Source organism: Eulemur rufifrons, unplaced genomic scaffold (genome assembly GCF_041146395.1).
Source record: "Eulemur rufifrons isolate Redbay unplaced genomic scaffold, OSU_ERuf_1 scaffold_125, whole genome shotgun sequence".
Taxonomy (NCBI): Eukaryota; Metazoa; Chordata; class Mammalia; order Primates; family Lemuridae; genus Eulemur; species Eulemur rufifrons.
In genome coordinates, this window is record NW_027182907.1 from 207,226 (window position 1) to 227,342 (window position 20,117).

The 20,117-nt window shown below is 53.2% G+C and overlaps 1 protein-coding gene across 1 annotated transcript in view; it reads left to right on the forward strand.

Annotated features, from left to right (window-relative positions):
* Positions 1 to 20,117, forward strand: part of LOC138379713 (amyloid beta precursor protein binding family B member 2-like) — a 171,755-nt gene that overhangs the window by 124,493 nt on the left and 27,145 nt on the right. The window contains exons 11-12 of the mRNA XM_069464836.1: positions 6,390 to 6,536; positions 9,545 to 9,672. Coding sequence (XP_069320937.1) covers positions 6,390 to 6,536; positions 9,545 to 9,672 — 275 coding nt within the window. The remainder of the gene's footprint in view (positions 1 to 6,389; positions 6,537 to 9,544; positions 9,673 to 20,117) is intronic.

Below are 20,117 nucleotides of genomic sequence, written 5' to 3' on the forward strand. Positions count from 1 at the left end.
CTCCTCCTCCTCACCCTCACCCTCACCCTCGCCCTCGCCCACGCCCACGCCCACGTGGCCCCGTCCTCCGCAGGGCTCCGGTGGCCACGCCCTGGCTCAGTTCCGGGGCGGGAAAGGGGTTGCGTTTCCGAGCCTGCGGGTGATGCAGCGTCACCTGCGACTGACGGTCTACAGACAACCCCGAATAACAACGCTGTAAGTTCGACACTCGACTTAAAAAAAGGAACCGTCATTTTGGCGCATCTTCTGCGGGAAGTCGGCACCGGCTTCCTGCACAACCTGCCGGCTCGGTTCCCGCCGTTTGCAGCCAGTTCTCAGCTGCTCAGGGATTTGGGGTCCAGGCACTGGGTTTTGTGAAAGCTGCGCTGGGTCCTTTCCCTTCTGTTGCGACCTGCCCAGGGGGAGAGGAAGGGGCAGGAGAGGGCACGAATCATCTGCTGGTGAGGTCTGACCGAGGAACTTTCTGAGATGAATGGTGAACGAACGTGAAATTCTAATAGTCATCTGTGAGCTGATGTATCTGTGCTCTCCCTTGGTTCCTGTTAGCATAGATTTTCATGGAGTAATTGTATTAGTGGCTACTGACGAGATTAGCACTCATAGATAAACAGGAAACGGTGGGGAGTGTCTTTCCTCATTCAGATTTACTTCTGGTCTGTGTAGCAAATTCATTATCATTACTTAGCAGTTATGTGGGGTTTTATGGCTGTGTGTAGTTCTCATAACTGATTTCTACTCATGTAGTACAGGTTTCTTCTTTCAGAAATCCTGATCTGTGTGGGGTTTGGATTGATTTGCATTGTTGATTCATTAATTGAGTCAAAGATATTTACTGAATGCTCCATGCTAAAGGAGCATCTATGCTTAATGAATGGTGTGATGGTCAGGAGCCCGGACTCTGCACTCAGCCGTCTGGGGTTCGAAGCCAGGCTCCGCTGCTCACGGGCTGGGAACCTCGGGCGAGTTCCTCAGCCTCCCCCTGCCCCATCTGCAGAGTGAGGGTAATGGTGGTTCCCACCCTCACACGGCTATTGGAAACGTGGAGCTGACATACTATAGACACACAATATACGTCAAATGCTTGCAACAGCCCCTCGCCCATAATAGGCATTAGCCGTTGTTGTTAACGCTATGCCCACTACAAGGAGGAATCGATACGGCCTCTGTCCTCAAAGAACAGACGACAGACGGGCAAATTCAGTGCCGAGGGCTGAGCTGCTGCATCAGGAATGCAGGGTGAGGCGGAGGCGCCTGCCCTGGCTGGAGGACGGGGCGGCCCATGTGGTTTCCGGGAGGAGATGGTGCCCAGGCCTCTGAGTGCGCTTAGATGGTACAGGACTCAGTGATTCTCTCCCCTCCCCCATCCTCTTCAATAAACGCGAGTGAGGAAGCTATGGAGATGATTTTGTATGTAAATTTGTGTTCATTTTCAGCAGATGCTTTTGGGAACAGATTTAAGACGGGGTCCATCTGTGTTTGTCCAATGCTGTGGGTAACATTGTTTCTGTTATCTGTTTCTATGTACGATGCACCAAACTGCACCAGAGCTTGGTGACTTAAAACAATCGTCTATTTTGCTCGTGGTTTTGTGGGTTCGGGAATTGGGGCGGATTCCGCGGTGCCATTTCCTTCCTGGTCCAGCTGGGGATGGCGGGGGCCGGAGGACCCATTTCCAAGACGGCTTCTTCCCAAAAGCGCCCGGTGGCCAGGGCTCCTCTTCCTCCTCTTCCCCCTCCCACCCTCCGCGGCCTCTCTGTGTGGCTCGGGCTCCTCCTGGCGCGGGTCTCTGGGTGGCAGTTGTGTCCTTGTCTGGAGTCTGGCTTCCAAGATGCAGGACGCTGAAGCCACCAGAAGTGGCTCTTCCTGGCAGTGGCACCACGCCACGTCCACCGTTTCCTGTGGTCAGATCAGGGGTGGAGAAACGGCCTCTCCCTCCCGACTGGAAGAGGGCGAATTCGTGTCACCGGGAGCACGTAGGATGTAACAGGTGTCATCCCCGCGGGTCAGTCATTCACAGTAAAAACCTTCACGAAGGGTGGCAGATACCGACACGCCTGAATCAGGAAAGCAAGGCCCAGAGCCCGTGACGGACCTGCCTGTCCTGGCAGAACGTGACCGTCCCCTCGTGCCTGGCTTTCGGGTTGGCATTCACAGGGGAAATGGAGATCATCTCTCCAAGCCTTGGAGGAAGCGGAAGGAGCAGAGAGACGCAAAGCCATCTGCCCACCGCGTGACGGGGCTGATGCCAGGCTCGCCGCCCTGGTTTGGACACTCGCTGCCACGGGCTCGGCTGTTCCTTTGCCTGCTGGCCCGGAGGACAGCTTTTGTGTTTCTAGAACAGTTTTCCTCCTTTTATTTGCCAACACGGCCAAGCGTAGTGCTGTGTTCCTGGCAGAACCACGGCTTCCTCTCCCTCATTGACTTCTGGTCACAGCACTTGCCTGGATGAGCCCCCAGTTTTTCAGGGCGCTGCCGAAACAAGATGCGTCGTTGTCCAGCTGTGCCCAGTGGAGGCAGATGCTGCAAAGCTAATCGAGGGGAGTCCACTTCCCCCTTCCCCTGGGGCGGGGGGTGAGGCAGGAAACAGCTGAGGTGACAGCCGTGAGCCGGCGGTGGTGGCGGCAGTGGTCACCCCGACAGTGTCGGGCAGCAGGTGCGTGAACCTGACCGGGCGGGATCCTGGCAGAGAATTCCGGCGTGAACGGTCGCGGCACTGAGCAGCCTCAGGCAGAAGCAGCCACGTGTGTCGGTCCAGCGAATCCGTCCAGGAAGGGCTGATGACAGTCACACCCTGAACCAGCACTCTTGTTTGTGCTTCTGGTCAAGAGCTATTGAAGAATGAGCATGAAGCAAAGGCAATTGTTGGATTTTTTTGTTTTCAAATTTTGAAAAAAATATTTTAAAGGGCAAGTGACTTGACTGAATATTTTGAGCTTTTCTTAAGCATCACTTCCTGGAGTTTAAGGAAAAGTATTGGTGGCCGGGCGCAGTTCACGCCTGTAATCCCAGCACTCTGGGAGGCTGAGGCAAGAAGATCGCTTGAGGTCAGAGCAGCCTGAGCAAGAGCGAAACCCCGTCTCTACCAAAAGTAGAAAAAATTAGCCAGGTGTGGTGGTGCCTGTAGTTCCACCTACTCAGGAGGCTGAGGAGGACCACTTGAGCCCAGGAGTTTGAGGCTGCTGTGAGCTATGATGACACCACTGCATTCTAGCCCAGGGTGACAGAGCAAGATCCTATCTCCAAAAAAAAAAAAAAGAAAGAAAGAAAAGAAAAGAAAAAGAGAAGTGGTGGCTATAACCTTCGTGGCCACTTGGGGGCAGCAGCGAGCCGTGCAGGTTGCTCTGTGGCCCAGCTCAGTTCCCCAGACGCCTGTTTCCTCCTCCTCTGGCCACGTGGAGTGTTGGTGAAGCTTTTCAAAGCAGAAACTAAATTAAAACAGTAGCAGGATTGCACAAGGAAAATGATCTTAAATAAATTCACGATAATAATATAGTTCAAGCTCTTTTTATTTTCTCATTGAGCGTGAGAAAACAATATTCTTAATGTGCTGTAGTGAGGTTGGATGATTCACATTTATAAGCCAGAGATGAAACTCTGGATTTTTAGTGAGCTTGTTTAGATTGAAATCCGTGTGTTCTGGGACTCAAGGAACAAAAGGCCAGTGTTATTTTTTTACCTTATTGTTAGTGAATTTTTCCGAGTATTCGTTGCTGTAGAATTTCGCAGTAGGCAGCGATGGACGGAGGGGAAAGTGTGTCCCTGACTTCTGGGTTTAAGACACTGTGACCTGTCCACGGTGACCCTGGTGTCCTCGGGTTCTCCTGGGTCAGAACCACTGAGACGCTCCACTGATCGCAGCTTCTGTTGATCTTTTTTTCCCTTTTGTGACTTGCAATATTTGAAGCTTCTGTTGCCCTTGATCCCCATTTCCACTTGGGTACATCACACCCCCCTGTCCAAGCCCGTTTCCATGCCAGAGGCAAAATCCACTGGAATTTCAATTCGGGTAATTATATAATTTATCATCTAACTCAGGACACTTTTAGGAGTGAAAGGGGCTGCTCTTAATACTTTTGTGGACACCAGAACTGTCTTGGGGAAGGTTGGGGCCTGTGGTCACCCTAAGTGCAAGTCTTCTGTTCCCTCGATGACTCTGGTGAAGATTTTCGTGGCGCCATGTCCATTCACTCAACCATTCAGCAGCTGTTACTGTTTCTTCTGTGCCTAATTCTCTACCTCATTCAAAACCCTCTGTGGAAACTATTATTATTCCCACTTTTACAAATGAAAGAAATTGGAACTTAGTGAGTAACTTGCCCAGGGTCGGGGACGGCAGATGCCGAGACTGGCATCCAGGCTGTTCCTACTCGTGAGCTGGGAAGGCTCCAGACGGCACTGAGGTCCCTGTTTCCTGAGCCTGCTTCGTGGGCAGAGCCCGTCCCACGTCCCTGCGGTGACAGCTCAGAGGCACAGGGCAGAGCGGCTAAGTGGGCCACAGACACCAGACTGCCCCGGCCTGAGTCCTAGGTCCACGACTTCACCTGCTTTGTGCTTCGCTCGGTTTGCTTGTCTTTAAAATGGGTGCAGTGACCTAGTGTTGGGGAGAAGGGTTGAGGTGAGGATTAACCGAGTTAATAGTTTTGACGTGTGAATGGAGGTGGTCGGTGACAGGGTTGAAATGGCCCGTGGGGGCGTCGGCTGGGACATTGCGATTTTGCTGACCGGGGCCTGTGCTGGGAGCCAGCATGGAGGAGGAGTCAGTGAGCGGCAGGTGTTGCCTGAGAAGTAGCAACACGTGGGCGCTTGGGGGCTGAGACCGTAAGGTTGTGAGTTTCAATACAACAGGGCATTAGGTGGTCGCCCCTGTGGCGTGTCCGGTGTGTCCATCTGGAGAGACAGTGTGGTCTGGGGCCGAGAAAGTGGAGCTGCAAAGGGCGGGAGGCCCACCGAGGCACGGCAGCCCTGGGGCCTCCCCTCCCCCAGGAGCAGGTCCTGCGGCGAGTGCTCGTGTGCCGGTGAAGTGTGATGGGCGCACCCGATCCTCGCCCAGGAGACAGGGCCTGAGTAGGTGCTCTGGCTGCTCTCTCTCCTCTGCCTGGTTCCCGTGTACAGGACACCGTGTGCGTGGTCGGTGGCTCAGCCACAGGGGGGGCCATGCAACCTCGTCTCTAAGCCGTGAGGATCACTGTGTGTTTGCTAAATGCACTGTTTGTCTTTGGTGTTTTGGTGGGCTTTTCCCCCTAAAAAAGTGTGATCAGCAGATCAGGAAGCAGGCGCTTGGTCTGATCCGGAAGCTGGGATTGGGGGCTGGGTGGGGAGGGTCGGACTAGACTGTGAGGTCACTCGAGGACGCTTCACTGCCGTCCATCCTTGTGTTCCCAAGTCAGCTTGTGGGAGCCTTGCCGGACTGCTGCCCAAGAGCCCGTCTGTTGGCCCCAAAGCAGCGCAGCCCCGTGCCGGCCCCCTACCCTGGGGAGGCGGCTGCTTCTGCTGCTGGTGCAGCTCGGACGGGACCGTGACTCGGAAGCCCTGCAGGGCCGGGGCCACGGGGACAAGTGCGAGACCCGGCTCGGGCCGTGCGGCTGCCTGGCCGTTCCCAGCAGGGCAGAAGCTGTGGGCAGATCGGCCTCACGTACCGTGGATTTTTTTTCTTTTTCATCTTTGGTTTTTTTACTTGTTAAAGTAAGCAAGTAATGCTTTTTGATCAAATTAAAAAAATAGAACAGAGCTTTAAAAAAGAAGACTCAAGAGGCATGATCTCAAACAGATTATCTCTAAGTGAGAAAAGAATAAATGGTGTTTGTGCTTTAAAATCACACAAGTCCATCAGCTCTACGGGTGTTTCAGGATTTGGTGCTAATCGTGAATTCTGTAGGACCTCAGACCTGTCTCTCACCATGAGTTCACGTGTTTCCCCATTTTCCTCCTTTCTGGGCATCAGAGGAAGCATTGTGCTTTGCTGTTATCAGAAACACGCACCTAGCACATACTTACTTCACTTTGTCTGCTCTCTTTTTCTAGGTGCTTGACAAGTAACAGATCTGGGGTTGCGTTTCTCACTAATAGAAATACCACCTAATAATAGATAACGAGAGCTTAGAAATCCCTGCCCACATCAGCTCTGCAGCTTTACTTCTGGGGATCGTTTTTAAGGGAAACATCTGAACACAAATACACAAGCTGGGCAATAAGATATTCATCACTACATTTTTTTTTTTTTTTTGCAATAGCGGAAAAAGGTCACAGTTTGATTTTCCGACAATCGTGGGTTTGTAAACCGAGTGCAGTGGTTGGGCGTGAAGAGGCAGCTACACACGTTGAGCACAGGCCCTGTGGCTGCCCAGGGCTGTGGCCGGTGAGTGACCCCTGTCCCCCGCCGTGTCTTGCAGCGCTTCGCGGTGCGCTCTCTGGGCTGGGTGGAGATGGCGGAGGAGGACCTCGCCCCCGGGAAGAGCAGCGTCGCCGTCAACAACTGCATCCGGCAGCTGTCCTACTGCAAAAACGACATCCGGGACACCGTCGGCATCTGGGGAGAGGTGCGTGGCGCGCGGGGGCGAAGGGCGGGTTTGTGGGCGTCCGCCTGCGTTTCAGGAAACCCCCAGCCCGGCGAGACGCCGTCCTGGGGGCTCCGCGGGTTTCCTAGGTGCGTTTTCCCGGGAGGCGGGAAGGGCCGCCCGGGCACCGCGTGGTCGGCCCCCTCGCCCCGCAGGATCTCAGCGGGGACGGGGACCTGGGAGCGCACATTTCTCAGCAGCCAAGTGACGAGGCGTAGCCCGGTTTTCCGAGTCCCCGGGGGCCCGTGGGTGAACATTAGGGGCCAGAACTTCCCTAAACACGTGTGCAAAATCGGGTGTGAGCGCAGATTTCCAGGAAGAAGACCCGTGTTCTCAGGGGAAGGCGTGATTTACACACACACACACACACACGTGTTGATGCCCCTGCCTAAAACGTTGACGAATTATCCTTTAATAGCACATTTGTCTTCATTCACAGACTGAAAATCAACATTGTACATGAGTTATGGAACAGATACCTATACATTCTTTCTCGTTTTCAACAAAGTGATTCCATTTTGAAACATTAGTTGAGATGATTTCAGGAAAGAAATAAGTACAAATACCAAATCTGTATAAAAGTCGCATCAAACAGGAAAAGCCATATCCCCCCGTGCTCCGAACCCTGTAGAACAGGCAGGCTGGGAGCACCTGGGAAGAGCCTGTCCGTGGGCGTGCTCAACTGCACCTGCCCGGTCAGCAGCGCTGGTGGGAAGCGTTGCCTTTCCACCGGGCTGTCTGGGACTCTGCTCACGTGTCCTAGCACCTCGTCAGGCTGGGAGGTAGGTCCCCAAGCCTTTCCGTGGTGGAGTCTGTCTCCCCTAAGATGGCGCTGAAATGACCTGCCAGGCAGACTCCTAGACCCCAGCCGTGGTGGGGCAGCTGGAAGAGTCTTCTCCTGTGTGAGGAAAGCTGTTTGTGCTCTGTTGGTGTCTGGCTTTACCGTCCTCCACGGCATCACCTCCCACCCAACACCCAGGCCTATTTTTCCTGCCAAATTATCCAGCTGTACTCTTTCTCCTTTAGTCAAAATGCTATTCCTCCAAAAGAGCAATTCTCAGCCAGGATTTAGAAGGAAGTAGGTTGTGATTTTTACTAACGTGAATGGCTGACATTTGGAGGTGCCATAGTTCTGAGGCAGCCTCCAGGCTCCATGGAATCTGCGTGGCCACAACGGTCTGCACGAGCTGTGTTTTCTGCCAGTGCTTTCATTGTAAACAGAGAGCTCAGCTGCTCTTTGGGAAGATTTGAGATCATACTGGATCCCAGCTGTCGGCACTGGCCACAGTTCCAGCGTTGGCTGGCAGAGGCCTTGATACACCATCCGTGCCACCCTGATCACTGGAGCTGCATTCATTCTGAGAATCTTCCGTGGGAACCTAAAACATCATTCTCAGAATCTATACTAAACCTGGCACTGTGGCTCACGCCTGTAATCCCATCACTTTGGGAGGCCAGGGTGGGAGAATTTCTTGAGACCAGGAGTTTGAGAATAGCCTGGGCAACACAACAAGACCCCAAATCTAAAGGAAATGTTTAAATTAGCCAGGTGTGGTGGTGCACACCAGAGTCCCCCGCACTCGGGAGACTGAGGCGGGATAATCGCTGGAGCCTAGGAGTTCGAGGCTGCAGTGAGCCATGATCACGCCACTGCGCTCCAGCCTGGGTGACAGAGTGAGATCTTGTCTCTAAAAAACAAAATGAGGGCCGGGCGCGGTGGCTCACGCCTGTAATCCTAGCACTCTGGGAGGCCGAGGCGGGTGGATCGCTCAAGGTCAGGAGTTCGAGACCAGCCTGAGCAAGAGTGAGACCCCGTCTCTACTAAAAATAGAAAGAAATTATCTGGCCAACTAAAATATATATAGAAAAAATTAGCCGGGCATGGTGGCACATGACTGTAGTCCCAGCTACTCGGGAGGCTGAGGCAGGAGGATCGCTTAAGCCCAGGAGTTTGAGGTTGCTGTGAGCTAGGCTGACGCCACGGCACTCACTCTAGCCCGGGCAACAAAGTGAGACTCTGTCTCAAAAAAAAAAAAAAAAAAATGAAAACTACACCAAAGAGCAATTTACCGGTCTCACTTTGGGACCTGAAGACCTCCCCAGAGCCTCACTGTTCCACCTGGCTGGGTCTTCTACCTGGACTGCCGTGCAGCTGTGCACAGATGTGCAGTGATTTCTAGAAAATACACCTGAGGGATCGCAGGGAGCAGAGTCACGTAGTCCAGCGTCCCTGCCCTCAGAGAGCCAACAGGCGTGGGGAGGCGGGACAGCCAAGCAGGAGGGGAGGAGCTTGGGCACTGGCCCGGGTGGCTGTCACAACAGTGCCCGTGACAGGTTCTGTGTCAGACCTTGAGCGAGCCACTCAGCCTGGAAGCCTCAGTTTCCTCACCTGCTAAGTGGAGATGACACCCTAGGCTCTCACAGAGCCATTCCGAGCACAGAGCATGACATCTTAGATGTAATGAAGAGTCACATAGACGTCAGCTGTCCTGAGTGCTGAGACGCCTCACAGAGCTGTGTGTGCTGTTTGCTGGGTCACGCAGGACACGTGTGACAATGGAGACGGCATCAGGGCCTGGGAAGGCCAAGGGGGTGCTTGGTGGGCGGGTCTGGCCGAGAGGTGGGGACGGTTATGGGATTTCAGTGGGCGTGGGGGTCAGTGCCGACCAGATTCTCCAGGAAACCCCGGTAGCCTTTTGTCTTCAAGACTCAGAAGTGTAAATAATTAAAAACAAGAGCAGGCCGGAAAGCAGGGCAGGGACACATCTCAGAAGACTCGGAGAGGGAGAGAGAAATCGGGTACGTGAGGAGAATGTGAGAGATCTATGAATATTTTAGTCCGGAAAGAGAGGATGTTTCTCTCTTGGAAAAACAAATTACAGCCCCAAAGGTGGCGTCTTTTGGTGGTTGACGTGACGTCCTAGGTGGCCACAAACCCGGTGAGGGTGTCGGCCGCGGAGGGAGACAGCCTGTTTTCTCGTTGGCCCCAGGGCAAGGACATGGACCTGGTCCTGGAGAATGAGCTGCTGAGCCTGGTGGACCCCATGGACCGCTCCGTGCTGCACGCCCAGCCCATCGTGAGCATCCGCGTGTGGGGCGTGGGCCGCGACAACGGCCGGTGAGTCCCCATGGCGCCATCTGCGTCCCCGGTGCCCGATGTGACCAACACCACTGCGGGGGGCGGGGGGGGCTCGCGGCATTTCAGGGAACGCAGCACCAGACGGTAGACTCTGCTTGGAAACGCAAGAATTAAAGCGCGTCCCTCTTCCTGCCTCTCCAACCTCCCAAGCTTCCTCCCTCCTCGTTTCTGGGCCTCACACGTTCCAGGAACCCGGGGTCCCGCCTCCGAGTTCTGCGTCCCCTCCTGATCACCCTCGTTCCACTGCGTTGCAGCCCACCCAGGCAGTCTGAACCCTGTTTTCCCTCTTCTCTGGGGTCTTTTTCAATCAATTCTGTTTCATTTAGTAGCTTCCCTGCGTCTCAGTTCCCCCCCGCCACCCGTGTTCTCCACGGAGGGCGCGCCCAACAGGGGAGGCTGCACGGCCTTTAATCGCGAGCCTAGAGCATTAAATTGCGGCTATCAGGGGTTTCTGGGGCTTGGGACTGGCTAAACGTTAACACCTGAAAGGTCTGGTCATACCAAATTCCATTCGATCTGTGTCCTTCTGAAATTCTACTAAAGATCTGTTACTTAAAAGAAATGCTTCTTACTTAGATGTAGTGGGAATTTTCTGTTCTCCAGGATGACTGGAAACAAGGAAGTTCTGATTTTCAAGCACATATTCTAGCTAATAAAGTAGCAGTTATCACAGACATCATGCTTGGAGACCATTGTTAACTGGCTACGTTAAATGTGATTAATTCTTAAATTATAGTCAATGTTTGGCAGTTTTCAAGGTACCAGAGGATCTCGTAGCTGGTATTTAGGGGCGCGCTATAGGATGAATAGTTGTTGCTTTGTTGGAAATGGACAAGAGCTTTGCAAAAGCAGGTGAGAATCTCAGATGCCAGAGAGACGACTGTCATGGGCTCGTGGTTCCGTTCCTGGGCCTTCTGGTTTTACTATGTCCCGTGTTCCTCTCTCTCCTGGGGGTTCTCCGTTGGCTTATCTCAGCCTCTGTCAACCAGGGCTGGCGATGAGTGCATCTGATTCAGTTTCAGGCCCTAAACCAGCAGGGAAGGGCCATTGGCTAAGCAGTCGTCAATCAGAGACCGAGCGCCTGTGCTGGAGCGGACGTGAGAAATGGTCTGCAGAGGGAGCTGGAATGTCCTCTGACTGCCGACTAGATGAACCTTTCTGGGGCACAGTTGCATCTTTGAGCTTTTTGAAACGGAATGGTGAGGGGTGATGGCCGGTCCAGAGGCTTTGGGGGACGGGTTGGGGGGCTCATGCCTGTCATTCATTGCTCGCCGGGGCTGTAGCATTGGACTCGATGTGTCGACGTGAATTGATTAATTTTATGAGGGAAACATCTGACGCTGTTTGGTCGTCATTAGAAACGTTTAGCAGTGGTAGAGGGACCTGCATGTCAGATGCATGATCCCTTCCTGGTTCCTGTCCTCTAAGTGGTTTTTATTTTAAGGCAGGAGCCAAGGTGGAGGCCATGGCATATGTGCACAGCTAGATGAGGGTGGGTTTTCTTACGGTCAGGCCATCAGTGGGTTTTAGTGAGGGGATTTTCAGCTCACCCCAACTCTTTAAAGTGAGGCCAAACACTACATGTCCGGAGAGAAACAAATGATTCAAACTCCAGTTGACAAAATTATTCAAACTCTCTGAGCCTCAGTTTTCCTTATCTGTGAAATGGGCATCATGGTGAGGACCACAGCATGTGGTGTGTGTGTGCGTGTACACAGTGCCCGGGACATGGCAAGTGCTTGATGAGCGTTAGCTCTGGGTTTCCAAAGCAACGTGTGCCGGCAGATGCAGCTGCTTGCATGGCCTCCTGTCAGAGACAGGATGGGTCAGGGAGGAGGCGGAGCTCAGGGAGGCTTCAGGGACAATTTTTCATGGGATGCAGAGGGTGCGAGGCTGCTCCAGACACTAACGAGTCCAGCTGCCCTGCAGAGCAGGAAGAGCCTCCACCCACCCCCAAATGAGATCAGGGTGAATTAGGTTATGTCGCCTTGGTGATGATTTTGAAATGTGGGCTGGATTACTCAGGTTTTTAAATCACTTGTTATTCTCACTCAATGTTAGCAGATAAACGTGATTTGGAAATACACCCAGGGATCCACATAGGCTGTCGGGGCCCCACCAAGACCCGGGGATTGCGGGGGCCTCCAGCTGCGTTGCTTTGGAACCCGTAAATTCAGAAAGTATATTTGCCAGTGAGAGGTTCTGTTTCTTCCTATTGGTCCCCTGGGTTTTCAGTCCATGGAAGAAGGGGCCTTTGTACTCTTGCTTTTTTTTTTTTTTTTAGCTTTTCTTCTTTTTTTTTTTTTTAGCTTTCCTTTGCTTTTTATTTCTTTTTTTTTTTTAACAGCAATTTACAAGAGCAAATTCAATTTGTAATGCTACAAGGGAGAGAGGTTTTCACTTTGCATGAATAAAACATAAAAGTGTTTCATTTTGCTTGCGAAAACCAGCCCATTGCGCATTCTCTTTTGTAACTTTCCTTGCTCAGGAAGTGGATTCTCTTAGGGGGTTTCTAGATGTAGTTAAAATGAATAAGAAAAATATGTAGTAGAACAGACCTGAAGGGCACAAAATCTTTCTTTAAAATTCAGAGTGCTTCACTGAGCCATGTAATTTCAGACTTTATCAAAGTGTTTTGGGTTCAGCATTTTCATGAGACTTTCAAGTGATTTTGATTTGCGTTGAAGAAATTCCTGTGGAGTGAGTTCTCTCTGCAGGGGCAGGTGATCGGTGGTGACGCCCCCCACGAGCCCCAGGGTTGAACTGGGGAGACCTGTCGGGAGTGCCACAGGAGTGACAGTCCCCTCAGACGTCGGTCCCCTGCGGGGCTTGGCTGTTGCCCGGGAGGCTCAAGTTTCCTCTTCCCCGCGAGAGCCATTTCCTGGAGCCTGTTTGCTTCGTTGCCTGCACAGCCGGGGCTCAGGCTCCTGCCAGGCTGCTGCTCTTCGGACCTGGCCACGGACTTGTCTCCGGGCTGAGGGTGCGGGACCTGCCTCGTGCTACGTTCTGTCCACGTCCCGCCGGCCACACCCAAGCACAGGAGCGCTGAGAAACGGGCCTCGAGTCGGGCAGTCACCGAGCTAAACTGCTACCAGGGAAGAAGAGGTGACACAGCTAGTGCCTGACAGTCTGCAAACGAACCCCCTCAAGTTCGCAGCCCCCCGGCCTGTGGCTTCCTGCGCCGGTTTCATTGAAGCCACCGCCCGGCTGCAGACCCGCCGCACCCCGCACGGCGGTGTGCGGCCAGGGCTGGACTCCGCAGACCTGTGTCCGCTCCGTGCACCGACGGCCCGGCTGGGCTGAGAGGGGACCTGCTCCTTCCCTCGCTTCCTGTTTCTGTGAGCGCCAGAAACATCTTCATCTCGGCTGCGTCAGTTCCTGATCCAGCCTGCGGTTCCCGCACTCGGAGGAACGCGGAGCCGGCTCCATCACGCCTTTCCCAGACGCCGGCAGCGCGGCCCCCACGAGCCCTCCCAGAGGTCGGGACCCCGCCAGCTCGGCCCCCGCAAGCCCCGGCAGAGGTCGGGACCCCGTCAGCTCGGCCCCGCAAGCCCCCGCAGAGGTCGGGACCCCGTCAGCTCGGCCCCGCAAGCCCCCGCAGAGGTCGGGACCCCATCAGCTCGGCCCCCGCAAGCCCCGACAGAGGTTGGGACCCCGCCAGCTCGGCCCCGCAAGCCCCCGCAGAGGTCGGGACCCCGTCAGCTCGGCCCCCGCAAGCCCCAGCAGAGGTCGGGACCCCGCCAGCTCGGCCCCGCAAGCCCCCGCAGAGGTCGGGACCCCGCCAGCTCGGCCCCCGCAGAGGTCGGGACGCCGGCACCCGCAGCCCAGCGGTGGGAGGTTTGGCTCCACGGGCTTCCCCTCCAAGCTCCAAGTTTTGATAACTCCAACCTCTTCCCCTCGTCCCCTCGTCCCCTCGGTCCTACAGGTCGCAGCCCCTCTTGGAATGGCCACCGCCATGCTGGCTTCCTCGTGGTCTCTCTTTTGCCGCCTTAGTTACTAGTTGCGATTCTGCACGGCTGGTCGCTGCCGAAACACCTGCTGCGGGTTCTGCCTCCCGTCTGGTCTTCCCTGGTCAGCACTGCCCGGAGGCGGCAGCCACCGCACGGCACAGGGGACGTCGTCTGCCGCGGGGACGGCGTCGGAAACGCTCTTCTGGGCAGGCGGGCGCGGCTGTTCCCTGCGTCCCTACCCGCTTTTCGGGTGACACAGCAGCACCTGCGCCAAGGAGACTTCCTTTCCACGTGGGTGGGATTTGTCAGTGACAAAGGGCATTTCTGCTCTAGGTGACAGAGATTCGGAAATAATGGGCCTCTTGGTTTCTGAGCCGATCTGGGTGTCATCTCTGCTGGTACGTGGCCGCCGTGTCTTTCCCAGGCCTGGTTTGGGGCTCTGTGCGTGGGACGCGGAGGGTCCTGACACGGAGCAGAGGCTGCTCTGAGCAGACAGCAGCGGAAGATCGGTGGGATCGCGACATCCGCTGAGGGAAGTTGAGTCAGGGAAGGGCCGTCCTGCCTCGGGGACAGGCGTCTTCAGGGAGAGCAATGATTCCACCACGTGTCATCGTGACCTCTGGAGCTAATTTCTTTCTAACGCAGCCCGCGATACGCGGAGGCATCGGGATTTACTCGGCTGTTTTGCGGACTGACACCGCAGCGTGTTTGGTCTCTGTAGAAGTGGCTGCGTTAATCACGGCCGACTGTGCTGTCCTCTGGCGTAGAACGACCTTTAAGGAAAGATACTGCAAGAGGTCGTCCCAGAACAGCTCTCAGACCAACGTGTGAGGCGTCCCCGGTGGTCCCGTCCGTTGGTGACTATACGAGGACCACAGGTTCTCTGAGACTCGCATCATCTGTTTTGGCCACTCTGGTCCCGTGTGCAGCCCGTGTCCCCGTGAGCGTGTTCAGCACCAGCCAGGGCAATGCAGGGACCTGAGGCTCTTGTGTCGAGAGAGAGACCAGAACATTCTGGTGATGACCCTGCTCAGCTTCCCGCCCGAGCCGGGTGAGGAACGGGCCTTCCGGAGGCGGCTGGAGGGAGATGGATCCTGCTCGGCTACAGCGATTCTCTGTCCGTCCTCAGAGCACCGTGACCTTCCCGGAACACCTGGGGCTTTCCAAGAGCGGGAGAAAGTAGTTTTAATGGACAAGCAGCCCAACGACCCACGTACACATGGGCGTGTCTTCGAGAGTGGAGAAAGTCGTCACCGTGGTAACGGTCCCCGGCAGGTGGCAGGTGCTGAGATCCTGCAGCCTCACGTCGCTGCAGATCGGGGTGCAGCCCCCACGATTCACACACGGGCTGTCGTCTTGAGCCTTTTTACTCAAACTCAGTCAGCCGGGACGTTTGGCTTCCCCGTGAGCCCAGTGACTGAGGACGTACAGTGGTGCGACTGTCACAGGAAGAACTTGGGAACATCGGGCGGAGCTGACTCAAGAGTGTCACCATGCACCGATGCACCTGGGTCACACTGTCGACAGCCGGAGCCGGAAATTACAGTGGTTCTATTTTGCAATCTCCTAATTCATTTTTAAAGATTACTGGTGGTGCCCAGGTCTGTGAACATAGAAAACTGAAATGAGTCCATTAAAAGACAGTTGCCCGGCCGGGCACGGTGGCTCACGCCTGTAATCCTAGCACTCTGGGAGGCCGAGGTGGGTGGATCGTTTGAGCTCAGGAGTTCGAGACCAGCCTGAGCAAGAGCGAGACCCCGTCTCTACTAAAAATAGAAAGAAATTATATGGACAGCTAAAAATATATATAGAAAAAACTAGCCGGGCATGGTGGCACATGCTTGTAGTCCCAGCTACTCGGGAGGCTGAGACAGGAGGATCGCTTGAGCTCAGGAGTTTGAGGTTGCTGTGAGCTAAGCTGACGCCACGGCACTCACTCTAGCCTGGGCAACAGAGTGAGACTCTGTCTCAAAAAAAAAAAAAAAAGACAGCAGTTGCCCGTACACCTTAAAGGGGAAGGTAATCGTGAACCATGAATAAAGCTGCTGTAAACATTCACGTACAGGTTTTTGTGTGAACATAAGTTTTCACTTCTCTTCAGTAATCACCTAAGGGTGGGATCGCTGGGTTGTGTGGTGACCGTATCTTTAGCCTTAGAAGAAACTGCCAGACCTCTTGGTGGCTGCACCATTTTGCATTCCCACCAGCACTTGGAATTGCCAGGGTTTTTTGGCCTTGTTTGTTTGTTGGAGGGTTTGTGGGTGGTATTTTAGCATCCTAAAACATGCGGAGTGGTAACTCGTTGTGGTTTTAATCTGCATTCTCTTAACAACTCATGATAGTGGGAATCTTCCATGCACTTATGAAAGCCATTTATCTTGTTTGGTGATGTGTCTATTCACATTTTTTTGCCCGTACAAAAATTGTGCTGTTGGTTTATCATTATTGGCTTCATTCATAATTGCCCAAACTGGAAACGGTGCAAACATCCACCAGCTGACGGATGGATAAGCACACGGTGGTACATCCGTACGGTGGAATTGTCAGCAGTCGAGAGGAATGAACTGCGGCTGCGCTGAACAGCTGCGCTAAGTGAACGAAGCCACACGCTATCGGGTTCCATTTACACGATGTTCTGGAAAAGGCAAAACTGTAGGTGCAGAACCCGGGTCAGTGGTGGGCTGATGTGAGGGAAAATGTGATTTTTTTTTTTTTTTTTTTTTTTCTTAAGAACTTCTCTTGGCTTCCCCACCAGCCCCTGTCCCCTCACCCCGGACCCCTCACCCCTGTCCCAGCTTCCCAGCCATAGTTTGAGAATCAGCTTGACCTTGAGTTGCTGCTGCAGAAACACAAAGGTAATTTTTCTCTAGTCATAATCATAGAAGTTACCAGACAGCCAGGGAGAACACACCAGGGGACTGAGTAGGGAGATGGTTGAGCATTTTTTATTTTATTTTACTTTTTAAGGGATCTCGTTCTGCCTCTCAGGCTGGAGCGTACTGGTGTGATCATAGCTCACTGTGGCCTCAAACTCCTGGAGTTGAGCATTTTAAGAATTGAGCATTGAGCCGATCCTCTCAGGACCCTGAATCACAGAGGGTGACGGTTTATGCTCACCGGTCCCCTCCCTGCGCCCTGCAGCTGGGAACAGGAGAGCTGCGGGGGTGGCGGGTGGGGGGAGTCAGATCTCTGTGAAGCCCAGCGAATGCCCAGGCGCTGCCCACAGACGCTGGGGCAGTGGGAGGCTGTGTCTGCCTAATCCGGCGTAAAGAGAATGAGCTACGCCGCCTGCCCAGGGCTTGGAAATCTCGGCCACTTACAAAGATTCTTGTTGTACACAGTTATTATAAATAGCCTGTGCATTTCATAGGCAGAACGGGAGGACACTCCAGGCCACTGGGCAGAATTTCCTTCCTTTTTTTTTTTTTTTTTTTTCAAATATTTTGTTAGCGCCTAGTTAAAGAGGTACTGCGGTAAACCTGGGAGTCTTTTAGGCAAAGGACACAAAGCAAAGCTTCTGCTGTGTCTGATGAGTCCTGTGGAGCAGAGGGGGTTTTCTTTTCCAAAAGCACATTAGAGATTCCTCCGAGAGCAATCGTCGGGTGCAGAGTCCTTTAAAATCAGCTGGGAATATTACTCTTGGTGCACAAGTCCCTGGCTTTTCAGGTTCCTTGAAGATCTGAGCTTGAATTCCTTTTTGCTGTTTGTTTGTCCTGGTGATCACTGCTTGGATGATTTGCGTCTGGGTTCTTGCTACTCACGCTGGAGCCTCTGAATCTGACCACCTGGGAGCGTTTTGGAAATTCAGGCCCGACCCAGACCTGGGAATCAGAGTTTGCCCTGTGACAGATGCTCACGCGATGCATTTGCACACTGAAGTCTGAAAGGCATCGATCTACCCCGGGTCCTGCCTGCGCTGTTGGTGGCCTTGTCAGTATCACGTGTGACCCTCAGAATGTAGCCCTGTGAACGCTGCCGACGTCCGTGTGGGTGTGAATGTGGGTCCCACTGTGCTCTGAAGGCACTTGGTTTATTGAGTGTTCTGTGCTGAGCTGGCCACTAGAGACACAAAAACGAGTAAAGTGTAGTTGCTGCCTTTAGGCAGCTCCGAGTGTGACAAGGGACACAGAGCTGCAGCATCTCCTTGTCCCATCTTTTTATCTGTCACTTGACGTCCTCAAGGGACCCACCCCCTTCTCTGGAAACAGGTTCCTCAAGGTTCAGCCCACAGGACACCTGCCTCCAGGTCGTTTGGGTCAGGAAGGGTGGTGCTTATGGGAAACAAAGCAGGAATTCTGCTGCAGGCTTGGTGACACCCCGGCCCCTTCATTTTACTAGGAATGTTCCGCATGTTGTTGTTTGAGGGAGGCAGACCTGGGTGCTGCTTTGATGTCAGCAGCCATGACACACCGTGATGCAGAGGGGTGTGTCCTTGTGGTCTCACACATTCAGGGATCTGTCAGGGCTTCCCTTACCCCAAGTTCAGGGCGAGTTTGAAGTGGCTTCTGGGTTCAAAGCTGTTTTTATCTTGGAGGCAATATAAGGATCTTTGCGGATGGTCCTTAAGAATAATTCCAATTCAGAGCTACATATTCTCTAGTAGCGTGTTTTCTAGCAGCAAATTGCAGTGTTTTTTAATAGCGAGTTAGCGGTGTGAACAATGCTGTGACAATCCCGTGACTTTCTTGTTTGATGTTTGCACTCATCTAATCAAACAAACTGAGATTGGATTATGGCTGCTGTGCATTACACCAGTTATTTTCCCTCTAAATGCAGGTCTGAAGGAAGCAATTGATTTTTCTGTGCTGCTTGGGGACATCGTAGGTTATTGGTATGCTTTTTGAATTTTCAGTTAGGTTTGTATGAAGGAGAGAAAGATTAGTGGTTGGGTTTGTTGGGGTTTTTCTTTAAGTGTTACGTAAATGAACTGTAATGTTTCATTCTAATTAGGAAGTCAAATGCCCTTTCAAAGTTTGGCGATCTGGTTTCCTACTTTTATTTAAAGCATGTCATTTTTAAAGTGGATAATAATTTTGAGGAATGCTTTTATTTTTAGAAAGAAAAAAGAAAATAATAGAAGACCCTTATAACACTCAGTTACGACGGTAACAGCTATCTTATTTATCAGGGAATGAGCTGTAATACATACCAGAATCTCATACAGAATGAGCCCGTCTTTCCATAAACAAAACCTGTTTTTAGAAATTGCCTTCATTCTGCAGACACCTTCTGTGTCTCCGTTCTGTGAGAGCACCACACCCAACACTGCGGGCTCCGACGGGTCCTCGACGAAAACAAGTGCGTCGGCACCACTGGCTGCTGCGAAGGCAGCGTGAGGGGCCGGAGGACACACAGGCCAGGGTGCAGGCAGGGTCAGCCTTCGTGGAAGGGACCACCTTTGAGCTGGGCCCTTTGCTCATCAATAGGAGTTTGCAAAATGGAAAGTCTTTAAATTGTAAAGGTATTGCATCCTGATTACATGGTCATTTAAAAATACCTATAGAAACAGTATTAACTTATTAAATTTAATCATCGGTGAATGTATTAAGCACTTACTGTATGTCAGGAAACATGTTTGCTGCTAAAAACCCAGCAGGAACCTGCACAGTTGGAGAACAGTCCACAGACACCTCAGCTTGACCGTTTGCTCCCCGGCCTCACAGGGCTCTCCGAGGGCTGTTCCTTACAGGTGTGTGGCTCCTGACAGGTGTGTGGCTCCTGACAGGTGTGTGGCTCCTTACAGGTGTGTGGCTCCTGACAGGTGTGTGGCTTCTGACAGGTGTGTGGCTCCTGACAGGTGTGTGGCCCATGACAGGTGTGTGGCTCCTTACAGGTAGAGGGGTCAGATGGGAATCAGACAAGGGAAGACTTGCACAGCAGGGTCCAGAAAGGGCCCAGTGTGGAGCCTTCAGTTGTCCTCTCCCTGTGTGTCATGGACAGCATGACTGTCCTGGGGTTGCCATGGGACAGTGGCACAGAGAAGCCCATCCCAGCCAGAATTGTCACCTGGGCTCCATCACATAGGTGTGGGTGACGGGGACAGGGCTCTCAGAGGTGGAGCTCACAGTGCGTGACCTAAAGCGCCCACCCTCTATCACCTTGTTAGAACTGCTAGTGTGACCCACGGCCCCTGGGCCAACAGAAACACTCCTATCGGGCGTGACGTCCCAGGGCTTAGAGATTACCTCCTGGAAGCTGAGTGCAGATGCCAGACCTCTCTTTGGCCAATGTTAAATTATTTACTGTGCGGGAGCAAAACCAGACTCTACTGTCAGTTTATAAAGCTCACCATGAGTGAAGGAGATGAATAATAAATGGCTGATCACCCAAATACTTAATGCCAAGCTGTAGCGAGGACTGCGAAGGGGAGACTGGGGTGCTGTGAGGGAGGGTGCTGCCGGGCAGGACGCTTTGCCAGAGGGACCCGCTGTCAGCCTGGGGGCCAACGGGTGAGAGGGCCTGGCCAGGTGAGCA